The sequence below is a fragment of the Pelophylax lessonae genome (assembly GCF_965119305.1).
Source record: "Pelophylax lessonae genome assembly, chromosome: 7".
In the NCBI taxonomy this organism is placed as follows: Eukaryota; Metazoa; Chordata; class Amphibia; order Anura; family Ranidae; genus Pelophylax; species Pelophylax lessonae.
The window spans coordinates 187,725,303-187,750,449 of NC_138774.1; the positions used below are offsets into that span (position 1 = coordinate 187,725,303).

General features: G+C 42.8%; 1 protein-coding gene across 1 annotated transcript in view; it reads right to left on the bottom strand.

The window, feature by feature from the left end:
- Positions 1 to 1,330: 1,330 nt before the first annotated feature.
- Positions 1,331 to 25,147, bottom strand: part of QSOX2 (quiescin sulfhydryl oxidase 2) — a 134,911-nt gene continuing 111,094 nt past the window's right edge. Inside the window, exons 11-12 of the mRNA XM_082263784.1 lie at positions 7,014 to 7,202; positions 1,331 to 2,420 (exon numbers count right to left, since the gene is read on the bottom strand). Coding sequence (XP_082119910.1) covers positions 1,906 to 2,420; positions 7,014 to 7,202 — 704 coding nt within the window. The 3' untranslated portion in view covers positions 1,331 to 1,905. The remainder of the gene's footprint in view (positions 2,421 to 7,013; positions 7,203 to 25,147) is intronic.

Consider the following 25,147-nt stretch of genomic DNA (forward strand, 5'->3'; position numbering starts at 1 on the left):
CGGGTGCAGATTACCCCAAGGAAAAAACGGTTCACATTACTGACTTGAGTTCTGCTCGGAGTTCGTGTCTAAGTAGCAGGGTGTTTGGGTCACTTTGAAAATTTCATTTTTCTGGTTGTGATGGGGTCACTAAGACCTGTGTAGTTCGTTGTGTACTGCATACAGCAGAAATGCACATATGGTACACACATGCTTTTAATGTGATGTGGAGACTTCAGCCTCCCATGTTAATTTTAATCCTTTATTTATGGTTATTGGTAATATGAGGACATGTTGAGAGGAGGGGTGGTGATGTTAAAAATACTGAAATCATAAGCAGGCTTGTCACTGGAACAGCTATGCCCACCTTCTCCCTTCCTTCAGCCTATTCACAGAAGCCCTTGTATTATGTGAACTCATTCACAAAATACAAAGCCTTTGTGAATGGGCAGCTGTTGTGTGCTTCTGTCCTCTCAAAGACAGATCTGTCCTCTCATAGCTGGAGTATATTCTCCAGGAGTGCAATAAACCTGTCACATACAAGTAATAAAGATAAGTCCCCTAGGTGACATGCACCTAATTGGACTTAACTCTGTGTGCCTGCATTTTTTTGCAAAGCTGCTGAATTTCTGTAATTGAGCTTTAAAAGAAAACCTAATGCTGAGAAAAGTATGGTGAAGGCCTTAGGTAGTGGCCTTAGAAAGTATTGGCAGAGGCACCTAAGCCACTGACCCAATACAAGCCTGAAGCCAGTAAATCAGAATGAAACAAAAACTCCAGATCTGCAAACTCCTCTAGGCCAGTGGCTCAAAGTGCTGAAGCTTCCCAACAAGGAAATACAATATGGCTACACATATAAACGTCTGCAAAGCAAGACACAGCTTTCTAATACATTATGCACTGTCAAAACTGAACATAATGCTATGAACCTGCCTGAGAAGGAAACACAAACGTAATATACACACAGGGGGAAATGTTTGGTCAAAACTAATTCTCAGATTTATAATAAATTCCACAAATACCGGCCTCCAGGCTTCTCTGCTTCCTTTCACAAAAAATGGCTTTGCTAGATGTCATAGCCCAAAATTCTTTAATCTTCCTTCATTGAATTTAAAGAGAACAAACAACAGGGGTGACCAATGTAATTTCCGGTGTTCAAAATGAGACTTTGGCTTACATGGAAAAGAAACAAAAATAAAAAACACACTTTGGCAAATGTAATCCTCAGAGAGACCAAATACATTCAAGTAGTTTGTGACTCCACCAAAAAGTTTCAATTTTTTTTTTTTTTTTGTGTGAAGGCCATTTTTCAATGTACAGCCAAGAAAAAAAAAAAAATCACCAATGAACGTTCGCAATCCATTTTTCAAAGTGTATTACACTGTACTTTGAACCAGCTGGTTCTGGAGAAACCCAAGTATATATTTTTATGCTTGTTTCTGGGGTGGACAATCAACCCCAGGGCCAATATGCATGTTCCGAAGGAGCACAGCAGTTTGGAATATAGACTGATTGCAATGCAAGCATTGGCAACAAAGTCTTCACATAGTCGAAGGAATGTCACATTTTATTTTTCACCAGGCAGGCTCTCAAGTTCATGTTCGATCTGAAGCATGTCGAGATGGGTGGAAAAGGCCACAAAACTCTAAACAAAGGCTTCCCAGATGAATGCCTAAAAAACTTGTCAAAAAGGCCCGTTAACCGTCTTTGAACATCTTTGCCAAAAGTTTTCAAAAATAGGCAACCTTAACAAGCCACAAATGTATTTCTTAGCAGCACCTTCAGAACTATTTAAAGATCTAAAATGTATATGAACACAAAGCATATCCCTGATTTCCAGACTTGGCTCTGCAATTAGTACAAAACTTTTGTGGTCTTAAATGGACAATGGTGAGACACTTTAAATTTAAAAAACATTTAGAACAATTATACATAAGGTCTGTTGTATCTAATTTTCCACCGTCTTGAGCGGACTCTGAAGAAAAAGTACATAACCATAAGGAATAATGAAGAGGTTATATAAAGGACCACACACAGACTCATATCTATGTTGGAGAAGCCAAGGCCTAAGAAAGTCACAGATGTTTTGCTATCTTCCGGATGGTAGTTCGAATTTTTGCTTTTATTTGGTTGATTTTGAATCAACTTGTCAAAAAACTCAGGTCTACGGTGTTTGTAAAGCTTGTCTTTTTCAGAGGTATCACTTCCAGGACTCTTTGTAGGGAGTTTGTCAATTTTCTCATCTGCTACATCAAGCTGGTCAGTGTTTGGGTCGGCGTATTGCAGGGAGATCTCCTTGCTACTGTAGTGTTGCTTGAGAAAGCCAAGAACTTCCCTTTCATTCCAGCTGTGGACACCACCCACCTCTTCATGGCATGCAGGGCAAAGGTCAGGTGTTGGCCACTGCACTTTTGGGCTTTTCGGGTCTTCACTGGGGGCGCCTGCATGAAGAATGGTACATTAGCTTGATCTCTTTTTACCACAAATTACAATGACAAAAATGGTACGATTTTCTAAACCATTAAAAACCTGGTCATAAAGTGAAAAAAAAAAAAAAAAATTTTACTATAAAAAATGTTACAATACTGCAGAATCTTTATCAAATGGGGTCTAACAACAGTGTCAATATTGACAAGTACTATCAATGTGATCAAGCATAATTTGAATCAATGCTTCTCTATGGTCTCCAATGATCTTTTTTCTTATACAAATGGGATTCACTACAGATTTTGTAAGTTTGTCCACTTACAAAGAAATGAAGGGTCTAGAATTTTTATCATAGGTATATTTTAAATGATAGAGACAGAATATAAACCAAAAATCCAGAAAAAACACGATACAAATGCTATAAATTGAGATGGCGTTTAGTGAGTAAAGTAAGTATTTGATCCCCAAGCAAAATATGACTACATACTTGGTGGATAAACCCTTGTTGGAAAGCACAGAGGTAAGACATTTCTTGTTGTTGCTTATTAGGTTTGCACACATCTCGGGATGGATTTTGGTCCACTCTTCTTTACAGATCTTCTCTTAATCCTTAAGGTTTCTTGGCTGTTACTTGGCAACTCGAAGTTTGAGCTCCCTCCATACATTTTCTATAGGATTAAGGTCTGGAGACTGACTACACCACTCCGTGACCTTAAGGTGCTGCTTCTTGAGCCACTTCTTTGTTGCCTTGGTGGTATGTTTTAGGTCATTGTCATGCTGGAAGACTTAATGTATCAAAGTTACCTTTAGAAGAGAAACAGCCCCAATATAAATTTGGCATGTTTCCACCTCCGTGCTTGACTGTAGAGATGGTGCTCGTAGGGTCATAGTCAGCATTTTTGTCCCTCCAAACACGGAGAGTTGAGTGAACACCTAAGAGCTAAATTTTGGTCTCATCTGACCACAGCACTTTCTCCCAATCCTTCTCTGAATCATTTAGATGTTCACTGGCAAACTTCAGACAGGCCTGTACATGTGCTTTCTAGAGGAGGGGGGGGCTTGCGTTGCTGCAGGAGTTCAATTCATGGTGGCGTATTGTGTTACCAATGGTTTGTTTGGGGACTGTGGTTCCCAACTGTCTTGAGATCATTCACACGCTCCTAGCGTGTAGTTCTAGGCTGATCCCTCCCTTTTCTCATGATCATCCTTACTCCATGAGGCGAAATCTTGCATGGAGCTGCAGACCGAGGGCGATTGATGGTAATTTTCTGATTCTTTTGTTTGCGAATAATCGCTCCAACAGTTTTCTTCTCACCAACCTTATTGCTGATGGTTTTGTAGTCCATTTCAGCCTTGTGCAGGTCTACAATCTTGTCTCTGACGTCCTTTGACAGCTCTTTGGTCTTGCCCATGATGGTGAGGTTTGAACACAAAAAACAGATTCTGTGGAAAGGTCTTTTATACACAAAGAGTTGTCATTGTCTAATCTGTGAACAACATGAGCACATAAAGTAGCCAGACTGTGGGAACCAGAATTATTTTTGGTAGGGGTTTCAAATACTTTTTTTACTCACTGAACTGCAACTCAATTTATAACATTTGTATCATGTGTTTTTTTTCTGGATTTTTGATCGATATTCTGTCTCTATAATTTAAAATACACATATGAAAAAAATGATAGACCCTTCATTTCTTTGTAAGTGTGCAAACTTACAAAATCTGTAGGGGATCAAATAAGTATTTTCCAAACTGTATAAGAAAATGGGCAGGGGGGATTTTTCCTTCAATAAACATGCCCGCTCTAGTTTTAGTCTGCTTTCAATATTATATTGTTTAAATATGCAATCAAATTTTGCTTGAGATACCACACATTTAGGGATGATGCAGTGAACTTGCGCCCTCTGAAGCCAGGTACCAAATATGTACTGAACCAAACAAATGAATACAGACTGCAAGGGAAAAAAAAAAAAAGTTTGTCTGTTGCAGCATTTGTCAGTGACAGAGCATCCAAAAAAAAAAAAAAAAAACACATAGATCAGCACAAGGGACATAACTTGCAATCAGTAGGATGTGTCCTTTGTTCTGTTATCCCTTCTCTACTAGGTGAAATCCATGCTACCCCCTTCTTTTAATCTATCAGTGCGGCGGGTGTTAATAGAACTTAGGGGCTGTTACAGACTCCCATCAAGAGTCCCTGACTATGCAACGCCCTTTCCTAAATGGCAAAACCTGGCAGAAAAGGCAGGCATAGTTATGCATTTTTTTTTATTCTTTTTATTATGCTTTATAAATACATACAAAATACAACCGTAAACAAGGCGAAAAAAAAAAAACAAAAAAGAGAAAAGGCCACAAACAGCCCAATTAAGATCATGCAGGACCAAAATAATACCCTAAAAATACAATTCAAGTAAACAAGCCCATCCACTGATAAATACCTGCTAGTTTAGCCGGCTGTCCACTCTTGATGAGAGCCTGTAATCGCCCCTTAGGACTATTAAAGGATGATTTCAACTTTAGGAGCATGTACCATGTTACACCCATATTTATGGTTTACATTTAAAATGTTACTATGTACCCACCTAGCCCTGCCAATGATCTCTGCTCTGACAGTGGGTGGGGGATTTTCTCCCCACACCGCTATTCTTTTCACAGAGTTCTGTGAATGAAAACTACAAGTACCCTCTTTTACTGCAGCAGACACTTGTGGTCTGAATGGGCTGCTCAGCACGCTAGTAGTTTATTCATTCTTCCTCTAGCTTTGTAACTGAAAGTCCCTACAGGGATAGGGTATGGGCACAAAGCTAAAAGATGACTGCACAGGAGTCTGACATTGAACTTGCGAAATGTTGATCATGGGTGCAATGCTCTGCAGGCTCCAGTAAAAAAATAAACGCACCATTTTTACCTGCAAAAATGTGCATTTATTTTTTTAAAGGTAAATCAATCTTTCAACCCTCACTGCACCAGAAGATAATGATGGTGGAAGAGGGGACGTGGACAGGTGAAGAAGAGGCATCAGCACCCATTAGCCCTTCAGACTTTGCCTTTTGAGATATGGCAAGCAATGTCATGTTTTGTAAACAATCTGTACACTTGATGGATTATACTCGTTTGGTATAGCAAACATTAATAAAATATAGAAAAGGAAGAGGCATCAGCACAAGGGACACTTCCTACTTATTGTAAGTTATGTTTCTTGCGCTGGTTTTTTTTTTTTTTAAATTTTGGATGCACTTCGGGTTTAAATATTTTTGCGTATAAACTGGATCTTCATAGCACTAATTGAACACACCATTCTTTTAAAATTCAGCAATAGTTCCTAAATCAATAAAAGCCAAAAATGAATTTTAATTTTTGCAGCTTAGCAATCGTACCTATGAATTTTAAATACAAAGGCAAGGAAAAGGCTTTCAGTAATTTGCAGTGAAGCATAAAAAGGTACAAATTCCAGCACTTCCTTTTACCTTAGATCTCTTTGCACTAAAAAGCAGTTTACCAATAGAGTTTACAACATCAATATTAATAGTTTTCAGGATGAAAGCATGCAGCCAGCAAAATTCAATATTGTTCAATCATTCAGAGCCGATTTGCCGAAACCTGCCGTGAAAACACTGCAGCAACTTTGTATTGAAGATGTACACCTCCAACTGATAAATTCAGCATGAAAATATGAACAGCCTTACCTGTTTGGGAGTGCCTGCTATCCTGGCACTGCCCGAGTACAAGGCCAAACTGCACATAATGCCCCCTGGTGTTTCGGGAATATGTAATCATGAGCCTGGGATACTGCATTCTGAATGCTGTCCCTTTGCTAATAAAGCATATTCCCAATAATTAAACCCTAATAAAAAGAAAATGATGCTTCAGACCTCTCTCATAATCTGCCACAGATAACATTCAAGGAGACATCAATCTGAAAGTGAATGTTTGCACAGATAAAATGGCAAGAGATTAGTTCTATTTTAAAATCCTTGCTTCATCACTGGATCGTGGGACAGGGGAGTGTGTGTTTATTAAAAGTCAGCAGCTACACTTTTTATAGCGGCAAAGTTTTAAGGAACACAAAAACGACTGGAACACCGCTTTAAGCCTCGTACACACAATACATTTTGTTTCATTCAACCCAGGGAGCTTGAAAAAACACCATCTCACTGCGGTGCCATTGTGTTCTGACAGGAAAACCAACACCCCCCCCCCCCCCCCCACCACCACAACACACCGGTCAGCGCTTGCAGCCATTGGCTTCCAGCGCTGATAGGATGCCAATTTTCCAGCATGCCTGTTCAACAGACGCCAGGCTTGACTTTGACATGGGTCGAAAGTCGTCGGTTCCTGCCGAAGCGTCCGTTTTTAGAAGACTTTCGACCTGTGTGTACCTTTCATTAGTGTTGTAATGAGGACTGCAAGAGGACCTTTATGTAACTGCTCTGCCCGCCTCAGAAAGTAGCCACTACCTGGCCCTCAGCTCTGGTACAAACGCAGTAATGTCTTACCACATATATAGCAGTTGCACTAACTTGGAAATGACTTGTGTACTAGTATTTCATGGAATGTCTGCAGTCTAATACATATTCCTTAGGCCCAAAACTATTTTATTTACATACCAGCCAGTCGATTATTGACCACATTGTGTTTTCGCCATAGCCACATGACTGCTTCTTCTGCTGTTTTCACAGTGTCCACAGACTCTTTAGCCATCGCTTCAAAATGCTGTGCACACTCACGACAGCCGAAAAATTCCCTGATATACCTCCTCATAACATTCAGAACAGCCTGTGCGTCACTTTCAAAAGCTAGGGAGAAATAAAAAAATAAATTATATCACAACAAAACCAAAAGAAAAAAAAAAAAAAAACACCTTACTAGATAATTCATCATTTAGTAGCATCAAATGTACAAAGTTTAGGCAAAATATAGAAAAAAAATCTAGTCAAATGCATATGTACTGTACGTGTGCATATGTAAGTACAATTAGTAATTAGTATACAGTGCATCCAGAACGTATTCACATCGCTTCACTTTTTCCACATTTTATGCTACAGCATCATTCCAAAATGAATTAAATTCATTATTTTTCTCAAAATTCTACAAACAATACCCCATTAATGACAACGTAAAAGAAGTTTGTTTGAAATCTTTGCAAATTTATTAAAAAACATAAAAATCCCATATACACAAGTATCCACAGCCCTTGCTCAATACTTTTTTGAAGCACCTTTGGCACCAATTACAGCCTCAAGTTTTTTAGGAGTATGATGCTACAAACTTGGCACACCTATTTTTGGGCAGTTTCTCCCATTCTTCTTTGCAGGACCTCTCAAGCTCCATCAGGTTGGATGGCGAGCGTCGGTGCACAGCCATTTTCAGATCTCTCCAGAGATGTTAAATCGGGTTCAAGTCTGGGACTCTGGGTGGCCCACTCAAGGACATTCACAGAGTTGATCCGGTCACCTCTCTCCGACCACTCAGTTTCTAGAGCTGGCTGCCCGACCAAAGTCCTGGTGGCTCGAAACTTCTTCTATATAGGTGTAAAACTGTGATTTGCAGCGCTGCTTAAACTTATAAATAATTTATAAATATAACACAAATCATGAACTTCATAAAATAAAATAAAAATCATAAAGTGCTATTATATCATCAATTCCTGTAAGATCAGTGCCAGTGAAAACAAATGAATAAATCAGTGTCCATTATATCATCATGTTGCTATGATGAATCTTTCCACTTAAAATCATACAGGTGCTAAGGTGCTCGATCTGTGCTTTGTTCGGGGTCTCCCCCTTTGGTTATCTACTCACCGCCAAATGATAGTTTTCAGGCATGTAAGAGTTGTTGTACACTGCTTCTCCACTTGATGTGCAATTATAGCTGTGAATATAGATTCCTCCCTGATGTCCTGTAAAGCCCTCTTAGTCCTGCCCACATAATGCAGTCAACAAGGGTACTGCAAAAAAATAGACTTCTCCTATGGTAGAGCATGTAATAAACCTTTCAATCTTATAATTTGACCAGTGTTTCACCACTAGGTCAAAAACAGCTTTATAGTATCCCCAGACAAATGGGTAGACTCGATCCTCTCATTAGGTCCCGAACAAAGCACAGATCGAGCACCTTAGCACCTGTATGATTTTAAGTGGAAAGATTCATCATAGCAACATGATGATATAATGGACACTGATTTATTCATTTGTTTTCACTGGCACCGATCTTACAGGAATTGATGATATAATAGCACTTTATGATTTTTATTTTATTTTATGAAGTTCATGATTTGTGTTATATTTATAAATTATTTATAAGTTTAAGCAGCGCTGCAAATCACAGTTTTACACATTTTAAAAGAGCACCCAGCACTTTCACACTGCAGCTAGCAGCTTTTTACACATTCTATTAGTATATTGTTGCACTTAAGCACTTTTTCCATAAGCGCAGGGTCCCCTCAGTTTCACATTCTTCTATATATGGATGACGGAGGCCACAGTGCTCATTGGGACCTTCAATGCCGCAGAAAGTTTTCTATACCCTTTCCCAGATTTGTGCATCAATACAATCCTGTCTCGGAGGTCTACAGACAATCCCTTGAACTTCATGGCTTGGTTTGTGCTCGGGCATGCACTTAACTGGGGGACCTTATATAGACCGGCGTGTGCCTTTCCAAATCATGTCCAATCAACTGAATTTACCATAGGTGGACTCCATTCAAGTTGTACAAATATCTCAAGGATAATCAGTGAAAACAGGATGCATCTGAGCTAAACTTTGAGTGTCAAGGCAAAGGCTGTGAATACTTATGTACATGTCATTTTTGTTTTTTAATTTTAATATATTTTAAAAAATTTCAAACACTTCTTTTAAGTTGTCATTACAGGGTATGGGTTTGTAGAATTTTGAAGAAAATACTGAATTTAATCCATTTTGGAATAAGACTAATGTAACAAAATGGGGAAAAAAGTGAAGCGCTGTGAATACTTTCCAGATGCACTGTAAGAATCTAAAAAATGATAGTTCACTTCAGCATCCTGTAGTGTGAACTACAGCAGCACTCACATTGGGAACGGGAGGACATTAGTCTTATTCCAGCAATTGAAGGAATGGCTCTGATATGTGTGGAGCTGCTTCTTTAAAGCCTACACAGGAGGAGGTCACAGTCCAGGCTATGTGGTCTCAAAGACTGCCTGAATCACAAGGCTTTCTGAACATTAGAAATCCTCTGATGGCTAAAAGTTCACGTATGTGTATTTCACAGTTTTCCTGAGCTCAGCCATCAAGCCATGCAAGGCGGAATACATTGTTCTAATGCTAATCTAGTTGCCAAGGATGATTGCCAAGGATGATGTTGCCCGACTGCTAACCACTGAGACACATGGCTCCTTCTACAATGCAGCAGGACTCAAACAAGAAGGTAGCTCCCTACATTAGCTCAGGCAAGGCCTCATAGCAATTAATGTATGAATGCATAATGCTTAAAAGCCTTTATAGAATGACCTATAGAAAGAATTGCAGATGGTCACCTGCATCACTGCTGAGCTGCCTTCACCTTTTCATTCCATGATTAAAAGGGCCACAATAGGGACTGCTACAACATGCTATCATAAACCAATGCTATGGAAGCCACTGGAATGATCAGCTGCCAGCTTGTCTTCCATTTAATGACCTGGCATGCTGCCAGTGCCCACTTTAGTCATATCAATATTTAACATCCTTGAAGCAGTAATGTTTTGCTATGTCTTATCAGGAACGGAGGTGGGAAAGATGAGAGGGATGGCCAGTATCAGGATTCTGGAATAGAGGCTTTGGTTTCAGCAGAGACAAAATAGGCTTGATAAAGAGATAATGAAGTGGTTGGGTACACAACGGGTAAGGAGAGAGCCAGAGCACAGTGCTGTTCCTATATACATCTGGTATATGGCAGATCCCTGCCACCATTGAGAAACTAGTTATAATAGATATTTTGCGTACACACACACACAAACTGAGGTACAAAAAATATGTATTAGGTTCAGATACGTTACCCTTACAATTCCATGACTATTTTTAATGTCTAAAACACAAACTTAGGAAAACCTTTTATCCATGTGCCCAGAGAAATCAACACAGGAAATGCAGCCTACATTGGTCTATAGTGAATAAATAGACTTCCTGCTAATAAATATGAGGCAACTCAGTAATGTCATTGGTCTTTAGTGATTGGGTAGGTCATGTTCTTTGAAATTAAGAGTTTCTGGGATGTCACTGGTCTCAAGCAAAATTAATAAATAGACTGTGTTCTCTTTAATATGAAGTCTTAATGATGTCACTGGTCCCTAGTAATTGCATAGGCTGTGTTATCAAATATTAAAGTGTCAGTATGGTCACTAGTGCACATTAGTTCAGTCATGGAAATTTAAAAAGTAGTCAGTCATATAACCATAACTTTACACGTAGCTTAAAGGGTATCTATACCCAATATTTTATTTAGTTTTGGATTGAATGCGGAAAGGATAGAACCCCTCAGGTTTTATTGCGATCTGGGGCTTTGTAAGCAAAATTTCCTCTCCCTTATTGTTCTAGAGACAACCTTTTACCAGACAGGAAGTGAAGGAACATCTACATCAAGGAACCACTTAAAAGCCGACTTAACCTCCCTTTGAGCCAATGCATATAACTGGCCGAATGGGAGCAGTGCCAATGTAGGTGGAGATACCTGCATGCATCAGAGGCTCATGCACAGCTCCTAGAGCGTGCACCAACAAGCCCAATTAAATTGGTAATCTACCATGTGATCGCTGTGTCCAATCATAGCTTCAAATAAATGTAAACAAAAGATTGTCAGTGAGAGGAGAGAGAGAGAGAGAGCAGTTTCAGGTACAGTGAGTACCCTCAGCCTAACACACAGTGTTTACACAGCCACAGCACAGCTAGCTTACAGTGTCACTGATCACTGCCCAACAGTTTACTATGCAATAAACTACAGCCAGCCACTTGCCATCTATTCTAGAGTCACCAGTACTGCCAAAAACAGTGTCCCTGATTGCAGTGACAACCAGACTGCTATACACCAGCATCCTGATCACCGCCCTCTTTACAAGTGTCACTTCATGATTACTGCCATACCATCAGCATCCTGATAACCTCTATAACAGTGTGTTCTTAACACTGGCACACCAACATTCGGACCACCGCTATACCAGAATCCTGATCACTGCCATAGCAGTGTCCAGAATACTGCCTTACCTACCGTCAGACTAATGTCAACATAGCCAGTGTCACTGATTGCAGTGAAGCCGGACTGCTATACACCAGCACTAGTGTCCTGATAACCGCCACACCCGTGTCAGCAGAGCAAATGTCCCTGACTGGAGTCTTTCTGTAAGATAATACCGATTCGTACAGGTCGCCTCCTTATACCAAGGGGAGACTAATGTCCCTTATCTATCAGGAAGGCCATGTACCTGAACATGTTCATTCTGATGCAGTGCGCATACTGTACAAAAGACACTTCCCCAATATCGCCCACCCTACCCAAACAAACCACAAACCCCCCAAAAAATGTTGTATACGCTCCGGTAACAAAATTAGGCGCGACACCTGATACTATTGTCCCAAATTTCCCTCTGTGTCTGGTCTCTATAGGATACTGATTGCATATTATACTTCACTACAATATTAGTGAAGTTGTGGTTAAGAAATAAGTGTATATCTACCTGCCATTTCCCATGCCTCTGCCTGAACTGACCTTGGCCTGTTAATTGACCATATTTTTTGACTGCTGTCTGAACTGACCATGTCCTTCAGAGAAGTGTTTGAGTGAGGAAAAAAAAACGAAGTTTTGGGTGGGAAGCCGCCTCTAACCCCTATGTCAAGTCTTACCTAACCGAGGCCCTAAGCCTAACGCTTCTGCCTGGACCAACCCCTTGCCTATTTTCTGACTATGTCTGTGCCTGCTGCTTGTACTTACCCTGGTCTGTTTATGGGCCATGTTTTTGCCTTCTTCCTGGACCACTGCTTTGCCGGTTTGCTGACCAGGTCTTCGTCTGGCACCAGTACTGATCGATCTGCACATCCCACTGGCTACGTTTCTGTGAGACACCAGTTCCAACCATCCTCTGAGGACAACTGCACTACTAAAACCACAGGTAATCTTTTGTTTACCTTTTGTTCAACCTCCTGTGCTTTCTGGCCAGCAAACATAGCATTGTGTTATGGGGGTGGCCATGTATCAGTAGGTGAGGTCTGCTTGGCTTTTAGGAACAGGGGCTGTTGTAGGTGAAGTTACACTAGGCTATATTCATTGATCACTTGTACAGACGCAACCATTATTATTATTTCAGGTACTTGTATAGCGCTGTCAATTTACGCAGCGTTTTACATATACATTACACATTCACATCAGTCCCTGCCCTCAAGGAGCGTACAATCTAAGGTCCCTAACTCACATTCATACATGCATACATAGTAGGGCCAATTTTATACAGGATCCAATTAACCTACCAGCATGTCTTTGGAGTGTGGGAGGAAACCGGAGTACCCGGAGGAAACCCACGCAGGCATAGGGAGAACATGCAAACTCCAGGCAGGTAGTGTCGTGGTTGGGATTTGAACCACTGACCCTCTTGCTGCTAGGTGAAAATTATAGTACATTGTTTTCTATACAATGTTGATTAATTTTTGTAATACACAGGTTGCGGTACATAATCAGTCCAGACATTGAAAAGGTCTTATGTCATGTAGTATCCGAATACTTGGGAGGAATAGCAGAATATGTTTTGAGTTTTAAGTCCAAGTATGTTAATGCGGTGTTAGAAAAAAATAAAAAAATAAGAAATTCACATTAACCTAAAACCAAAAAAAAAAAAAAAAAAAAAAAAAAAAACTCATTCTGCTACTTCTCCTGAGTTAGGTGATATTACATGTGTGTGATGTTTTCACGGCCTAGCCCCATACAGTAGCCAAAAATCCAATGAGCACCTTCAGGCATTCTAGGGGCATAAATGACGCAAATTTCCTGACTATCACATTTTTGGAGGCCCTGGAACACTAGGACAGTGGAAACACCCAACAAATGACCATATTTTGGAAAGACAAAAGCCTAGCGTATTTTCTACGACACAGTGAGTCTCTTAAAAATGCCATACATTTTAGCTAAAGGTTAAGCTTTGCAAAAATTCTATAACAAAAACGTGGGGGGGGGTTTTTTCGGTTTTTTTCAAAATTTTTGGTAGATTTTTCGATTACAGTGCCTTGCGAAAGTATTCGGCCCCCTTGAACTTTGCGACCTTTTGCCACATTTCAGGCTTCAAACATAAAGATGTAAAACTGTAATTTTTTGTGAAGAATCAACAACAAGTGGGACACAATCATGAAGTGGAAAGAAATTTATTGGATATTTCAAACTTTGTTAACAAATAATAAGCTGAAAAATTGGGCGTGCAAAATTATTCAGCCCATTTACTTTCAGTGCAGCAAACTCTCTCCAGAAGTTCAGTGAGGATCTCTGAATGATCCAATGTTGACCTAAATGACTAATGATGATAAATAGAATCCATCTGTGTGTAATCAAGTCTCCGTATAAATGCACCTGCACTGAGTCTCAGAGGTCCGTTTAAAGGGCAGAGAGCATCATGAAGAACAAGGAACACACCAGGCAGGTCCGAGATACTGTTGTGGAGAAGTTTAAAGCCGGATTTGGATACTAAAAGATTTCCCAAGCTTTAAACATCTCAAGGAGCATTGTGCAAGCGATAATATTGAAATGGAAGGAGTATCAGACCACTGAAAATCTACGAAGACCTGGCCGTCCCTCTAAACTTTCAGCTCATACAAGGAGAAGACTGATCAGAGATGCAGCCAAGAGGCCCATGATCACTCTGGATGAAGTGCAGAGATCTACAGCTGAGGTGGGAGACTCTGTCCATAGGACAACAATCAGTCGTATACTGCACAAATCTGGCCTTTATGGAAGAGTGGCAAGAAGCCGCCATTTCTTAAAGATATCCATAAAAAGTGTCGTTTAAAGTTTGCCACCAGCCACCTGGGAGACACACCAAACATGTGGAAGAAGGTGCTCTGGTCAGATGAAACCAAAATCTAACTTTTTGGCAACAATGCAAAATGTTATGTTTGGCGTAAAAGCAACACAGCTCATCACCCTGAACACACAATCCCCACTGTCAAACATGGTGGTGGCAGCATCATGGTTTAGGCCTGCTTTTCTTCAGCAGGGACAGGGAAGATGGTTAAAATTGATGGGAAGGGCGGTATGGCCTTCCCAGATTCGACCTTATATTACGCTGCCTGTCACCCTACCAGGCTCGTGGACTGGCATGTACATGGCCACCTTAAACAATGGATCAGAATTGAGTGGAGCTTGGGGGCTTCTCCCCCGGAATCCCTCCTGTGGGGCGCTTCCGATTTACCGAAATGCGTGTCCGACCACCCGACTGTGGGGTCTACCCTGAAGTTGAGTCGTAGGATATGCGGAGAGGGTCCGATAGCCTCTCTACCTTCCCCTTTGTTCCCGGTAATTGATAATCAGGACTTCTCCCCGGGCCTGCGGGATCAAGGTTTCCGCACCCTGAAGTCGAGAGGTTTCCACCAGGCCAGACACTTCATCGTTGGCGGGAAGTGGGTTTCTCGACAATCCCTCTTCTCCGACGGCTCCTATGCAGCATTGTCCTTCTGGCAAAAAGTACAGTTAGCTCACTTTCTGCAGTCCCTGCGACCTCATTTGACTGACGCCTCATGCCTTTCGAAGAACTGTGTGTCTCGGACTCACCATTACGACACATATCTTTGATCTATCGTTTACTGACGGGACCTGATCCCTCCTCCAGACCCCTGTATATCACCCGTTGGGAGCGCGACTTGGGTCTCTCTTTTTCGGACCACCAGGTTGATAGTATTTTCTTTTTTACCTACAAAACTTCCACCTGTTCTAAGTATCAGGAGGCGGGGTATACTTTTTTGACCAGGTGGTACTTCCCCTCCGGCCCGATTGAGCAAAATGTTCCCTTCCTGCTCTGACCTTTGTTGGAGATGTGGGGAGGAGGTTGGCTCCCTTCTCCACATCTTTTGGGCTTGCAGCCGTCTGCAGCCCTTCTGGGCGGAGGTACTACGCATCGCACAAAAGTTTACAGACCACGCTCTCACTCTGTGTCCTGCCCTTTTTCTCCTTCACCACAACGAATTCCCGCGAGCTTCCTACAGAAAATCAATCCTGCCGCTCCTTTTCACGGCGGCCAAGAGCTGTATCCCTCTTCTCTGGAAACAGTCGCAGCCTCCTACAGTGGCTATGTGGCTGCGGAAGGTGGCCAGCAACAACGAAATGGAAGATCTTGTGGCTGCCGAGCGGGGCACTAGGGAGGGGTTTCTCAAAAGATGGTATTACTGGCATGAGTTCAGTTTTTCTGGAGAATACAGAGATTTGGTGGCCTAGTGCAGCTTCTGCGGCCCGGGTGGCTATCTCTTTCCCTCTTTCCCCCCCCCCATTCCCTCCTCGCCTCTTTCCTTCCCCCCCTTTTTTTTTCTGTTCGTTATCCACCCCCTTTTTTTCTTTTCTTCTTCCTCTCTCTTGATGGTGGGCTCCTTCCCTACCTCTACACAAAAGATGTGAAGGGGAAATGGCGGGGGCTGCCGTTCATTATCTGTTTCTCTGGTTTTTATCACTCCCCATGGGCATGCATATATGGGTTCATACTAGCTGACTGGGGGAGGGGCTAGGTCGGCCCGGAGGGGGTCTCTCCCTCTCACCACTTCGGCCATGTGAAAGATGCCGGATGGGGGCGGGATCTCTCCGGGGGTCGGACTTCCCCTAGCAGTTCTCTCTGACATTATGGGTAATGCGTTTTATATTATGGTCCTCTATACTGCGATTACTGGTATTCCCTGAAGTCGTTTGTTCTCTGTATATGATTTTGTATATGGACTGACACCATTGGTTTCTTTTTTTTTGCCTATTCTGTATGCCTTGTTATTTCCTTTTCCTAATAAACACTGAATTTAAAAAAAAAAAAAAATTGATGGGAAGATGGATGGAGCCAAATACAGGACCATTCTGGAAGAAAACCTGATCAGTCTGCAAAAGACCTGAGACTGGGACGGAGATTTGTCTTCCAACAAGACAACGATCCAAAACATAAAGCAAAATCTACAATGGAATGGTTAACAAATAAACATATCCAGGTGTTAGAATGGCCAAGTCAAAGTCCAGACCTGAATCCAATCGAGAATCTGTGGAAAGAACTGAAAACTGCTGTTCACAAACGCTCTCCATCCAACCTCACTGAGCTCGAGCGGTTTTGCAAGGAGGAATGGGCAAAAATTTCAGTCTCTCGATGTGCAAAACTGATAGAGACATACCCCAAGCGACTTACAGCTGTAATCGCTGCAAAAGGTGGCGCTACAAAGTATTAACTTAAGGGGGCTGAATAATTTTGCACGCCCAATTTTTCAGTTTTTTTATTTGTTAACAAAGTTTGAAATATTCAATAAATTTCGTTCCACTTCATGATTGTGTCCCACTTGTTGATCCTTCACAAAAAATTACAGTTTTATATCTTTATGTTTGAAGCCTGAAATGTGGCAAAAGGTCGAAAAGTTCAAGGGAGCCGAATACTTTCGCAAGGCACTGTATATAGCAAAAATTAAAAAACCCAGTGGCGATTAAAATACCACCAAAAGAAAGCTCTGTCTCAAAAAAAATTATAAATGTCATTTGCGTACAGTGTTGCATGGCTGAGTAATTGTCAATAAAAATGTGACAGTACCAAAAGCTGAAAATTGGCCTGGACTAGAAGGGGGTGAAGGTGTTCTGACCTGGTTAAACAGGATCTTTTTACTTACAAGTAAAATCCATTTCCCTTCAGTACAGTACATGCTTCTCTAAATAATTATGACTGGGTTTTATGCAACTACCTTTAGGTGACTGGACATTAGCAAAGAGAAAGACTGCAAAGACATCCCACTAAATAGGCTCTTCCACTCAAAGCTAGCCTCAATGTTGTAGAAAGCAATAGAGAGATCTAACAGAAGGAATGTTTCTGTCTCTTACACAGTACTACAGGACATGGATTTGACTGGTAAATCAACAATTTTTTTTAATCTTACCATACTATTGATTAATAATTTTTAATGTTACCATACAGGACATAGGTTTATTTAAATAATTAATACTGGACTGTTCACAATTATCCAAAAAATAAAAAATAAAATAAAAAGTGAGATGCACCCAAAACAATGCAAACCGGCCACAATAGGTCAGGGAATGGCTTGACAGACTCAGCAGCTTGTGGCACATTACGCCCAAAACTGGCATCAGTAAAGGCTTGAACAGCCATCTTAAAAGAACTTAAACATGAGGAGAGTTGCCCAGGTGGCAGCTTTGTAAATCTGAGACAAATTCTGGCGCTGAAAAGCCCATGAAGCAACAAGAGATCAGGTAAAGCGTGCCTAAAGCTTATTTCCACGTTTGCAGTCAAATATGAGAAAACCTACTTGTATGCTTGTTACTTGTTCTCATTCACACAACATGCCTAACCATGTTTAATATTGCTTATCTTTTAGATGTTTCTGAGGACAGGATTTCATGGCTAAATGCAAGCAATTCTGAACAATCTCAATGTCTGTTCTCACAAATTAGGAACACTGTTTTCGCACATTAACATTTGCAATTTTCTTTCCTGCAACAAATTTTTTTCCTGCAGCCACAGGTTGCCGGAAAGAAATTTTTTTACGATTTCACTATCAGCAGAGACAGAATCACTCTTGCAGGGTGATTTTCTGCTCCCAATTACTGTATGTAAAATTTTATTGAGACGTCACAAAAGCTAATGAACAAACCGTACAAAGTCATAAAGCGTTATGCAGTAAATAGGCACATAAAAAAGTACCACCATTACGAGACTATTCCTAGTGCACCATTTAGCATCAAGGGGTGCGACAAGATAAAGCCGCCAATTCGGACACCATGTGCCCATTGAAGACAACTGATGAAACACATCCGGATGAAGGGACCACTCTCCTTAAACCAACACCTGCCAACGGAAATCCCACTCCTGGAATGTGTACGGCGGAGAGAGCTGGAACACAGCGTTCTGTCCACGGTAGAATGCTGGTTACCTTCAGAGCTGCCAACACACTTCTTGTTTCACCCTGGTGATTGATATAAGCCACGACCGTGGCGTTGTCCGACTGATTTTGTACTGGAAAACCCTGAAGATGATTCGTCCAGTGATCCAGGCACAGCCTGATTGCTCGAAGTTACAGGACATTGATCTGGAGTCTGGACACTTCTAGTGTCCAAACACCCTGAGCGGAACTCCGGCCCAGGACACTTCCCCACCCGGACAGACCAGCATCCATGGAGACCACTGTCCAATAACAGGGGAGAAAGGATTTTCCCTGACGAAGAGCCACAGAGCGAAGCCACCAGACCAGAGACCCTTTTGTTTCCCAGTTCAGCTGGATCGAATTGTCCAGAGACTTCGGACACCTGTCCCATTTGGCCAAGATCTCCCTTTGCAGGGACCCTCGAATGGAACTGTGCAAACAGAACTGCATCGAAGGTAGAAACCATCAGGCCCAGCACCCGCATGCAAGTCTGGAGGGATGACTATCTGCTGGACAGCAGGAGATGAATTGCAGCATGTAATTCCTGGAGTTTGTCCAGAGGAAGTAACACTGGCTAGGGCCGAGTCCAGAGTCAGAACCAGATAATTTAACTTTTTGGAGGGAACCAGAAAGCAGATTTCTGGTAATTCAGAAGCCAGCTGAACTCCCTCAGAGTCCATATAGTGATTTCCAAGTCGTCCCCTAGAGCAGCAGAGGACTCGGCTAGCAAGAGAAGGTCGTCCAAGTAGCCCAGTACTGAGATACCCTGCCGACGTAGCAATACCGGCACTTATGGCCAACTCTTTTGTGAAGACCTGAGGAGTGGAGGCAAGACCAAAGGGTAACGCTACGAACTGAATGCTCCTCTCCCACAGCAAAGCGGAGGAAGTGCTGGTGACCAACACATATTGGAATGTGCAAGTAAGCATCTTTGATATCAATAGAGGCAAGGAAATCCGACGCAGGGATGCCACCACCGCGCGAATTGGCTCCATTCTGAACCCGCACAAAGCAATTCAGTGCCTTGAGATCCAGAATTGGACACACCTTGCCCTCCTCCTTTGGGACCGTCAACAGGTTTGAATAAAACCCCTGAAAACGTTCCGAGGTCGGAACCGGGACATTCACACCCTGAAGCAACAGGTCTTGCGCTGCCACAAAGAGAGCTTGCAATCAGTCCGGGGACAGGTGCACTTTAGAAGGAAAGAACCTTTCCGGAGGGTAAGAACGAAACTCAATCGTGTAGCTGGATGGTATCACTTTGTTGACCCACTTGTCTTGCACCAAGGAGGTCCATGGGCCTAAAAAATCCCAGCAAAGACATTCCCCCACCCCAGGCACTGATGAGGGCGCACCTTCATGCAGAAGTAGCCTTGTCCGCGGATCTGGAGAATCCTGCTCTCGGCTTGCCAGACCAAGGTCGCTTGGATCCTCCTGAAGAGGCCTTGAAAGGCTTTGAACCCTTGCAAGCTGACGCTAAAGGGACGTAAAAGCTTCTTGTGAGTCAAGAAGGTCGTGCCACGACTTTCTTTACCCTTACCAGCCTGCGGAAGAAAAAGTACTCTTTCCCCCGTGAGACTCTTAATGATGTCATTCAGGGTAGCTCCAAACAGGCGATCTCCCTGAAAAGGTAGATCAGTTAAGGCCTTTTTAGAGGTCTGGTTCGCAGACCAACACTTAAGCCACAAAACATGCCCAAAGACCACTGCTGAAACAGACTAGACAGTCTAGAAATCAGGAGAGCAGCATCCAAAGAGGCATCACAGATAAACTGCAGCCCCTGGACCAACTAGTCTGCCAGCTCAGCAAAGGCAGGGGGGAGCTGCTCACCCTCCAGGTCCTAGCGTAAAAGTTTAGCCCACTCCGTTAGAGTTTGGGACACCAGGGCAATGGTAAAGACCAGTCTAAGCGCCAAATCCGAAACAGAGAACATATTGCGGGTCACAGCCTCCTCTTTTCTGTCAGTCTGATCCTTAAAAGGTGGTTGCCTTATTTAACCTGGAAGCTGGGGGTCCACCACCGGTGGAACAGTCCAATTTTAAGGAGGGGCTCTTCAAAGGGGTACCTCATCACAAATCGTTTAGGAACCACAAAGACATTTTGGACGGTCCCACTTTTTAGCGACAAATCTGTCAAAATAGTAGGGAAAGGAAACCCCTTCGCCGCTCTAGGCGGTTTGAGAGTGCAAAAAGGGACCGGGGGCCTCCACCGCAGCTTCAGCTGCATCCTCCATTTTTTAAGTATCATGCACAGTGCGCAGCTACAGGTGTGGAGGAATCATCCTCACCATCTGAAAAAATCAGGGCATGTAGATTAAGACCCCTTAGGGTGGTCCCTGTTCGTGTCAGCCGATTCAGATTCAGGATCTGAGGCAACAGATGAGGCAGGAGAAGGTGGGGGGGCACTTTTTGCTAGCCCACTGCTTAAATGCTACTTTCACCTGGGATACAAAAGACACCAGGACCACCGTCAGTGCATTATTGGAAGGTTCAGCCTCAGAGGGGGTCAGGTGGGGAAACGTGCTCCAAAGACTCCATGAGTAAATAGGAGGACCCCACAAAAAGTGCAAAACACTGCTAAGGGACAACACCACCGCGTTGGTGACGCCACCCAGTCGCCAGCAACAGAGCACCCCAGGACCCTGCAGCAGAGAGAGGGACGACCTCACCAGACTCGCCCCCCAGGCACCCCCAGCACCAGGATAAACTGCACCCGACGTGCAGCGTCCAGGAAAGGAAGAGACCCAAGAGTCCGCACAAGGGAAGGAGGGGCTCCCACAGCCAAAATTGCCGCCCAGAGGTTCCTCTATAATGGCCGCGGCTGATTGCTATGTTGGATCAATGCAAAACTATACACAATATAGGCCCCAACAAAATGGTGCCCCCCCCCCACAAGGCTCACAGGGACCCAGGTGGGATCCCTGGGGCCCAGGCAAGGCATAGAAAGGAAGGGGGGAACCGGGCAGGAGCCCCCATAAGGTACAGTCCTTCACCAGCCGATACCCACCAGTACAGCACCATGCCCCAGAAAACAGCCCAGACAGCCACACTATTCCAGATATGAAGGGGATGTGGGGGTGGATAGGGGGCTAGATGACCCACAGGGACCAGAGCACAGGGGGCCTAACAGGAAAGAGGGGAACCTGGGGACCGACCGTCCCAGAGAGGGGCCTGCATGCACTCAAAAACCCTCCAGTGGGGGGGGGGGGGGGCGCGGCAACGACAGCTACTGACCATACCAGGAATTAGGCGGGCACTGCTCCAGACAGAACCTCCACACCATTGAAAAGGGGAGCTGTCGGCCAGGTGGAACGCTACGATGCAGGCCGAGACCCTGGTCGTATGTGACCTCGCGTGGCGTTTAGCTCGCAGGCCAGCCCCCGCCCAGTAGGGCTAGGTCGCGGCCGACCTAGCGCATAGTTTTGGTCTGTGTGTGCTCACTAGCCAGACTGGGGTGACCACTGGATCTAGATTATCCAGCCCATCGCCCAGTCTGGCAGTTGATTGTGGATCTCACAGGGGAAAGAAAAAAAAAAAAAAAGAAAAAAAAAAAAAAAGGAGAAAAAAAAAAAAAAAAAAAGCTAACTAAAAAGAAAAGGAGGAAAAAAAAAAGAAAAAAAGTTGCCAGGACCAGAGATCCCAGCAAGGAACTAGGTCCTTACTCCTGACTAGGCAGAAAAAAACCTATAGCAGAGAGGGGGAATCCTATTCCTGTAGGGGGCAGTATAACCCACTGGTCAAGATTCTCAGGAGCGGTGTCCATCAATGAACTGGCAGCAGAGAGGTAAATGCTCTTTATCATGTAGTAGGTCTAGGAACTACAGGGAATTTTTCTTTAGGAAGCTTTAGAGCAGGGCACAGGGAAGGAGAAAAAGACAGTCCTGATTAAGGTGGATGGCAGAGACCACCTGGGAAGTAAAAGGCCTTAGGCCTAAATAGACTTGCACAACACTATTAAATGACTCCCTTACAGGGAAAGGCCGCTAAGACTCATCTCGCAGAAGTGATAGCCACAAGAAAGGACACTTTACAGGTAAGGTTAGACAAGGAAATAATCGAATAAAGTTTAAAGAGTGGCTTCTGAGTAGCCCAGAAAACCAGACATATTTCAAGGAGAAATGGGGAACAGACAGAGGGAAAGATGTGAGCTACTTTCTGAACAAAAGGCCTTAACTAGAGAGTGAGAGGAAAAAGGTTTCTGAAAGAGAATGGCCAAGGCCAATATTTGTCCATAAATGGTTCCAAGGACAAATGTTAGTCCAGACCAGATTGGAGGCAAGACAGAATGTGTCCCACAGTACTTTCCAGAACAAAAGTTCTGTGATTCAGTGATTCAGAACAAGCAAAGTAGGCCTTCTGGGTGCAATGGTAGTCCACACCAGAAGTTGACCTATTGCCTTCAAGAGAACCATGGGTTCAACAGATGTGAGGTTAAAAGCCAGCGACCTCTCAGATGAATGCTTGGCCTTACACTGCGAGCTCCCTGGAAGTGGAGATTGATCTCGGGCAACCCTCTCTGGCCTCTCCTCTCTTCCTATTTTCTTATCTTTCTTCCTCTCCCTCTCCTAGCCTTCTCATTCTGCACCTCCCCCCTTCTCCCCCTTTACATTCTTCCCCCCCCCCCATATTTATTTTTTGTTTGCATTCCCTTCCCTTCCTCTCCTTCCCCCAATTAAACTTGTAACAATAAAATAAAAATAGTTTACGGTTCTTCTTTATTACCTACAAAAGACAGATTGAACATGACAATTTACATACGACGTGTTTGATTTTTTATTTTTTTTTTGAAAATCTTTTTATTGGCAAGAGGTTTGATTTTAATTGTTATATTTACGTTATTTCTTACATCGCATTGTTTCTTGGGCCGCATGTGTGGCTCCACTGTATGTCATTTATGTGCCTTTGTTAAAATAAAGAATTTAAAAAAAAAAAACAAAAGCCAGCGACCAAAAAACAAGATGAGAGCTTGAATATGTCCGAGAACCATTTCCTCCTAGGCCAAGTCAGTGTGATGAGGATCATCGGAATGTCATTGGTCTTGATCATGGAAACTAGACAAGGGAGATTGTGGAGAAAATTGTAAACCAGGCTGACCTTATTCCATGGCACCACCAGAGCAAAGACCATGGGCTCCTGGACCTGGCGAGAAACATGACCAGTTTGTTGTTGAATCTGGATGCTCAGAGGTCCACATCTAGAGTTTCCCACCTGTGGCAAAGGGCTTGAAATATCCTCAGATGCTGTGGACAGAGGAAGTCCACCTGGCAATCTTCCACTTCCAAAGAGAAAAAGTGACCGCACTTTTTTTCTCTTTGGAAGTTTGATCACTGGATGGCGGATACGACCAGCACCTGGATATCTGTGCCTCACCTGGGCGGCTTTCCCTGTGTTGCTTGAATGATCTCTCCATGGCAATCTTCCACACTTGGGATGTGGACAAGGGGCTCAAGTAAGCTTTCCTTAGAGTGGATGACCTCTAGTGCCTTGTTGAAGACTGATGTGGGCCATGGCCGTGGCATTGTCCAATTGGATTATTTTTTCTGTCTGTAAAATAGTGCTAATGGGACAACCAAACAGCCCAGACTTCCAAAATGCTGATTAAAAGTCAAGCTTCCTTTGATGACCAAGTCCCCTACACCTACCAAATGTTTTGGAATGCTCCTCAGCCTGACAGGCTGGTATACATCACAACAAATTAAGAAGTGGCTAACTCAACACATTGCACTATGTGCCAAGGAGAACAACCACAGCAGGCACCAGTGGAAAATTACAGGCCAGACCTGCATCTTCTACCAGGCAGGGTTTGGGTACAGATTCCCACCAAGGCTCTGCTGAAGAGTCCATCACTACAGAAGCTGCATTAAGAGCCCCAGTAATTAAAATGCAGCCGAGAGATGAAGTGATTATCATGGAAAGAAATTATCCAGCAAAGTCCCCCATAGAAAGTGGTAGGCATTTCCCAATAGAACATAGGTCCTAGTTGCTAGGAATGGGGGAATGATTTAGGGGATGTCCCTGCAGCCTTTTTGCCAGTGTCTATTTAACCGAATGGAATGTAGCTGCATATGTTTACTTCTATTTGTGTTGCTGTTGGGAGATTTCTGTCCTGAGAACAATTTTTTTTACCAGGCCGGAAGTAACAGGAATCTCTCTAAAAGAGCCCCATATAGAAGTAAAATCTGACAGGTAAGTTATTCTTACCCACTATCAAAAGATAAAAACCTTAAGTTGCAACTACACTTCAATCCAGATGTGGTTTAAAGTCACTCAAAATTCTCTTTAAAACAGAAAACTGAAAAAATAACCTATACTTTAAATATATGGTTATTAGCAGAATGTTTTCTACATTGGAATACAGAAATAATGAATTTTATCTCTTCGGGTTCTACAGAACATATTAGTACATTGTTTAATAAGAGCTGAATGCACTCTCCTTAAATCCAACATGTCATGCTGGTGATTGAGTAGACATACATAAATAAAATGTTGGATGATACGATTAAAGCAGATTAAAAACTGGTATTAAAGAAATGCTGCAAAACAATTTTTAGAAAGAAAATTAAATCACCCTATAGCTCAAAACACAGACAGTCAATTTTTTAAGAGGAAAAAGTACCTGAAGCCAAGAGATTTATGAATGCCAAACTAGAGAT